The sequence below is a fragment of the Otolemur garnettii genome, unplaced genomic scaffold, assembly GCF_000181295.1.
Source record: "Otolemur garnettii isolate 467f Iridium unplaced genomic scaffold, OtoGar3 scaffold00003, whole genome shotgun sequence".
In the NCBI taxonomy this organism is placed as follows: domain Eukaryota; kingdom Metazoa; phylum Chordata; class Mammalia; order Primates; family Galagidae; genus Otolemur; species Otolemur garnettii.
In genome coordinates this window covers 34,331,708-34,337,874 of record NW_003852398.1, presented here as the reverse complement: position 1 = coordinate 34,337,874, position 6,167 = coordinate 34,331,708, and the positions used below count along the sequence as shown (strand labels likewise).

At 46.9% G+C, this 6,167-nt stretch overlaps 1 protein-coding gene across 1 annotated transcript in view; it reads right to left on the bottom strand.

The window, feature by feature from the left end:
- The window catches only part of HDAC3 (histone deacetylase 3), a 19,797-nt gene that overhangs the window by 3,928 nt on the left and 9,702 nt on the right, over window positions 1-6,167 (bottom strand). The window contains exons 4-14 of the mRNA XM_003782100.2: window positions 5,511-5,592; window positions 5,326-5,382; window positions 5,150-5,205; window positions 4,170-4,303; window positions 3,477-3,557; window positions 3,029-3,102; window positions 2,805-2,869; window positions 1,948-2,037; window positions 1,766-1,824; window positions 1,432-1,511; window positions 967-1,124 (exon numbers count right to left, since the gene is read on the bottom strand). Of these exons, the coding sequence (XP_003782148.1) occupies window positions 967-1,124; window positions 1,432-1,511; window positions 1,766-1,824; window positions 1,948-2,037; window positions 2,805-2,869; window positions 3,029-3,102; window positions 3,477-3,557; window positions 4,170-4,303; window positions 5,150-5,205; window positions 5,326-5,382; window positions 5,511-5,592 (936 nt within the window). The remainder of the gene's footprint in view (window positions 1-966; window positions 1,125-1,431; window positions 1,512-1,765; window positions 1,825-1,947; window positions 2,038-2,804; window positions 2,870-3,028; window positions 3,103-3,476; window positions 3,558-4,169; window positions 4,304-5,149; window positions 5,206-5,325; window positions 5,383-5,510; window positions 5,593-6,167) is intronic.

Here is a 6,167-nt window from a genome sequence, read left to right as displayed (position 1 = left end):
AAAAAAAAAAAAAAAAAAAAAAAACTTAACGTATCTTGCTGCTATTTAAAATCATTACAATAGGTCTAGCGCCTGTAGCACAGCGGTTACGACACCAGCCACATACACTGAGGGTGGTAGGTTCAAACTTGGCCCGGGCCAGCTAAACAACTGCAACAAAAAAATAGCCTGGCAGTTATTTGGGAGGCTGAGGTAAGAGCATCGCTTAAGCCCAAGAGTTTGAGGTTGCTGTGAGCTGTGACGCCACAGCACTCTACTGGGGGTGACAAAGATAAATAAGTAAATAATGATTGACTGATTGAATGAAATAGGGTCTTGCTCTATTGCCCAGGCTGAAGCACAACAGCATGAGCATAGCTCACTATAACCTCAAATTGTTTTGTTTTTGGTTTTTGGTTTTTTTTTTTGAGACAGTCTCATTCTGTCATTCTCGGTAGAGTGCTGTGGCCTCATAGCTCACAGCAACCTCAAACTCTTGGGCTCAAGCACTCCTCTTGCCTGAGCCTCCATACTAGCTGGGACTATAGGTACCTGCCACAATACCAGGCTATTTTTAGAGATAGGGTCTCACTCGTGGTCAAGCTGGTCTCAAACCTGTGAGCTTAAGCAATCCACCTGCCTCAGCCTCCCAGAGTGCTAGGATTATAGGTGTGAGCCACCACACCCAGCCTATAACCTCATATTCTTGGGCTCAAGCAGTCCCCCCACCTCAGCCTCTCTAATAGCTAAGATTACAGGCACACATGACCATGCCGGGCTAATATTCTTTAATTTCTTATAGAGACAGGGTCTCCCTATGTTACCCAGGCTGGTCTCCAACTCATGGCTTCAAGCAATCCTCCAGCCTCAGCCTGCCAAAGTGCTGGGATTATAGGCACAAGCCACCAAGTCTAGCCCACTTTTTCCCTTTAGAGCCTCCCCAACTAGCCGACTGAATCCCCTGTTCTCAAGTCCCTACCCCCAGACCTGCTATAGTTCTCCTCAGGACCCCTCTCTTCTGCATCAGCCTCATCAGTCCTGTCATAGGTCAGGAGGTCTGCAGGCACATCATGAATCTGGACACTAGGTGCATGGTTCAGCATCTTCAGGTTTTCAAAGATTGTCTGGCGGATCTGGTCCAGATACTAGTTGGAGATGAGGAATAGAGTGAGTAGCTCTCAGTGATTCCCAGTGCACCCACCATTCTAGCTGTCTTCTACCCCTACTGTCCTGGTTTTAATCTTAGTGGTATTTCTAGCTGAGGTCCCCCAATAAAATACTGTCTCTTCCCCAAAACCCCAACTGGCTTTACCTTAACTGGACTGTTTTCTAGGTAGTAACAGTGACAATAATGGCCTAGAATTTTCTTCTCTTTGATTTCTCCTATTTCCCATATCCTGGACCTTTCCTGGGCTCCCCCATCCTTGTACTCAGCTTCTCTGAGCTGCTGACCTGGCGTGAGTTCTGATTCTCGATGCGAGTGCTGACATCTGGATGGAGCGTGAAGTCTGGGGCAAAGTATTCGAAGTATTCTTGGGGAGGAGAGAAGATGAGGAGGAGAAAGTATGGCTCAGACCAAGACAGGCAGGTCCCAAGACTTCCCAATCTCTTTTCTTCCCATCCAGACCCCTTACATAGTAACTGCCCAATCCTTTCCCTGCTATGAGCCCAGGAGTTTAGTTTGCAGAGCTCTGAGAGTATAAAATTTCCATTTGCCTTCAAACCAGGTTTTGGAGTCTGGTGAGACAGACTTCCTATTGTGGGAGTACGACGGGGTGGTCCTTACCACTATAGGGAAGCTCCTCACTAATGGCCTCTTCTACCAGCAGTGATGTCTCATATGTCCTAAAACCAACCAGGAGAAGGGGGACAGGTTGACCAAGGGTTACAGGGCCCATCTGGCCATATCTCAGGGAGCCACTATATCATATTGGACAACACAGAAGGAGGAAATAGGAGGGTGCTCACCAGCAGCGAGCAACATTTCGGACAGTATAACCACCACCACCCAGCACCAGTAGAGGGATATTGAAGCTCTTGACATATTCAACACATTCCCTGTTAAAAAACAACCAAACAAACAAAAACAGAGACATGGTTAGAAGAAATTACACATCTTTTTGAATTGCCTAGAAAGGGGCACAATAGAATTATAATGTTCTCTATCTTGATCTGGGTGGTGAAATTCATTGTTATATACCCTTAAGACTTGTGTATACTTTATAATACATATGTTGTGTCTCAATAAAAATTTTAAAACAACATACACTCCCACCTCTGTCCTCAACTTCCTCCCCGGTACCCTGCCTATTAATCAACTGCTCTCATCAATGCACCAGCAAGTTCTGTCATTTCTAGCCTTCAAAATATAATTCAAACTATGGAACACTGTTCAAGGTGACATTTCTAGTTCAAGTACAATTTGTAGCTTTTTTTTTTTTTTTTTAGACAGAGCCTCAAGCTATCCCCCTGGGTAGAGTGCCATGGCATCACAGCTCACAGCAACCTCTAACTCCTGGGCTCAAGCGAGTCTCCTGCCTCCGCCTCCCAAGTAGCTGGGACTACAGGCGCCCGCCACAACGCCCAGCCCTTTTTTGGTTGCAGCCATCATTGTTGTTTGGCGGGCCCGGGCTGGGGATTGGAACCCGCCACCTTAGGTGTATGTGGCTGGCGCCTTAGCTGCTTGAGCCACAGGCGCCGAGCCACTATTTTTGATTTGTAACAAGAGGTGAGCACCATTCCCCAACTACCTCCCCCTCTCTGCCACATACTAAGGTCCAATGCCAACTGAAAACCTAGGAGAAAGGAAGAAGAGCAAGTCTCACCCATGTCCTCGGATGCTGAGGTTGAAACAGCCCAATCGATCACAGCCCAGAGAGTCAGCTCCACACTGCAAAAACCAAAACCCCAGCCGCAGTAAGATAACTGATCAGAACATCATAGATGTCCTTCACTTCCCTTCTCCCACTAACCAAGGGAAGCTCCTCTTCCCTGGTTTCTTCCCTCAAGCCCACGCAGAGCACTCCTGCAGAGGCACTGACAGTATTACCTGGAGCACAATGCACGTGGGTTGGTAGAAGTCCACCACCTGATTGATAACTGGCTGGAAAAGGTGCTTGTAACCTGGGAGAGGGCCAAAGATGGGCACCTGGCACCCCAAGGGGATGGGGAGACAGGGAACAAAAAGGAAAAAGGGGTTGAGAGAGCATGTAGCCCAGGAAAGCGGCAACCCAAAGAACCAAACCATTGGTTCCAAATTTCTGGAGGGTCCCCAACTACTTTGAATGACTGATGAAAGTCAATGATCCTTTTCCCAGAAAAATGCACATACACACGATATGTTGCATACAATTTCCAGGGCTTCATGGTCCTTCTGAAGGCCATTCATCCTTAAGGACACCTGGCCCAACAGTAGACAATACCAGGCAGAAGAGATTAATTCAAGAGAGAAAGAAGGGGCAGAGTGAGCAGGTCAGGAAGAAAACTTCATTACTTACTCTGGTCATCAATGCCGTCTCGCAGGGGCACATTGAGACAGTAGTAGCGGCCACTCTCTGCTCCAACTTCATACATGTCACCTGTAGGAAAATGAGGGGTGGTGACCCTGCCTGGGAAGCATCTTCAACCTCAACCTGCACTTTGTGGGCTCCTCACCCCATCAACAAACCACTACTACAAACTCCCTAGAGCCACTAAGTCTCTTACAGTTTGCAGTCAATCAACAAATAGTTTTTGAGGCCTATTCTGAGCCAACCTGAGTACGAGGCACTGGGGATGTATCAGTAAACATAATTAATGAAATTAATGAAATCCACCAATCTTATATTCTTAGGGGGTAGGCATGATGAGGAGGGAAACAGTAAACAAAATAAAACCCCACAATAAATGCAAAGTGTGCTTTGAGAGAAACAAATAGGGTAAGGGAATAGAGTAATGGGAAAGGAGGGAATCATGGTAACTGGGGTGTTCCGGAAGGGCTTCTTTGAGGAGGGAACATCTGAGTTAAAAGCAGAAGGCTAGGGCGGCACCTGTGGCTCAAAGGAGGAGGGCGCCAGCCCCATATACCGGAGGTGGCGGGTTCAAACCCAACCCCGGCCAAAAACTGCAAAAAAAAGCAGAAGGCTGAGAAGGAGGCAGTCAGAGTAAAGAGGTAAAGGGTGCAAAAGGGACAGTAACCCCTAATCACATACCTGTACCAGGGAAGAAGTAATTTCCATACTTGTGGAAGGACACTGTCATGACCCGGTCAGTGAGGTAGAAGGCTTCCTGAACTCCGTCACCATGGTGGATGTCGATATCGATGTAGAGCACCCGAGGGTGGTATCTGGGGTGAGGGAAAAGTCAGGGTCTGAGGTAGAGGTGAATTCCCTGACCCATTCCTCCCAAACACCAGGTCTAGAATTATAGGGAGTCTGGTTCTTGCTGGGTTCATGCCTATAATCCTAGCACTCTGGGAGGCTGCGATGAGTACATTGCTTGAGCTTAGGAGTTCAATATCAGCCTGAGCAAGAATGAGAGCTCATCTCTAAGAAACAAATAGCAGCTTGGCACCTGTAGCTCAGCGGCTAGAGCACCAGCCACATACACTGGAGCTGGCAGGTTCGAATCCAATCTGGCTCTGCCAAACAACAATGACAACTATAACCAAAAAATAGCCAGGCACTGTGGCAGGTGCCCGTAGTCCCAGTTATTTGGAAGGCTGAGGCAAAAGAATCACTACAGCCCAAGAGTTTAAGGTTGCTGTGAGCTGTGATGCCACAGCACTCTACTGAGGGTGACATAGTAAGACTCTGTCTCAAAAAAATAAAATAAAATACAAAATAAATAGCTGGGCATTGCAGCAGGTGCCTGAAGTCCCAACTACTCAGGAGGCTAAGGCAAGAGGATCACTTGAGCCCAAGAATTTGAGGTTGCTATGAACTATGAGGAGTGACACTATCAGGAGTGACAAAGTGGGACAAAGAGGGACACATAGAGAAGGCTAAAATGTGAGCAGGCAAAAAGGAATCTAAAGAAGAAAAAAGTAAGAGGCAGCCTGAGTAGAGCATCAAGAACTTGAGAGAAGCTAGAGGGGGAGCAGAGAGGTTAGGGTCAGTGCCAGAGCCCAGTTTGAGGGACCTCCTCAGCCAAGAGTCTTACTCATGTCCCAGTCTTCTGCCAGGCTACTTACTTGAGCAGCTCCAGGATGCCAATCACAATGTCATTAACATAGCAGAAGCCAGAAGCCTATGGTGAGACAGCAGTCTTAACAAAGAGGAAACACTCCACTGCCCAGCTGCACCCACCATCATCCTGACTACCTACCCGGGGGTAGCCACTGTCTTCCCCCATCACCTCCTCACTCACCTCAAACTTCTTGGCATGGTGCAGACCGCCAGCCCAGTTAATGGCAATATCACAGATCTGAAAAACAAACACCAACTCACAGTCCATCTCCTGCCCATTCCCAAAGCTAAAAGCCCAAGGTCAGGTCAAGGCCTCGAGTGCAGGAACCCACAGGAAAAGGGAAACAAGACTCGCAACTATGTCACCTTGTTGTTCAGCTGGGTTGCTCCTTGCAGAGATGCGCCAGTGTAACGGGAGCAGAACTCAAAGAGTCCGGGAAACACTGGGCTGCCGAGAAGAAGAAACCTCGTTGGAACCCTCCTGTCTCTGTCTAGCCCCTTCCTAAACATCCTTTCCCACCCCAAACTCCTTTAATCTTCATTTTTCAATAATCCTGTCCCCCCTTCCTAGATACCTGAGCTATCTGAAAATTTATTCAACAAATATTTTTAACCAAACCATGTACTAAGCCCTGTACAAGGCACTGGGAAGGAAAGAAGCATTTAACTCTGTCAGGGAATTTGCATCCTAACTGGGGAGAGAAGCAAGCAGGCACTTGAGTATATACAGAAAAAATAAGGCGAAAGAAAACATGAGCTCTGTTGTTCTTAAAAGGCTTTTATGTACATATATTGTTACATAATGTTCAATAATATTCTTTAGAGTTATACATCTTAAAGAAAGACTTGTATACCTATATATGAGAAACAGTAACATTGAGATGAGCCAGGGAAAGCCATAGCATGCTATTGGCACCTGATAAGCCTTTAATAAGTGTTAGCTATAATTATTACTATTTTATTCTTTATGAAAGGGAGAGGCATGAAGCCAGACACAAAAGACTACTTACTGGCTCGGCGCCT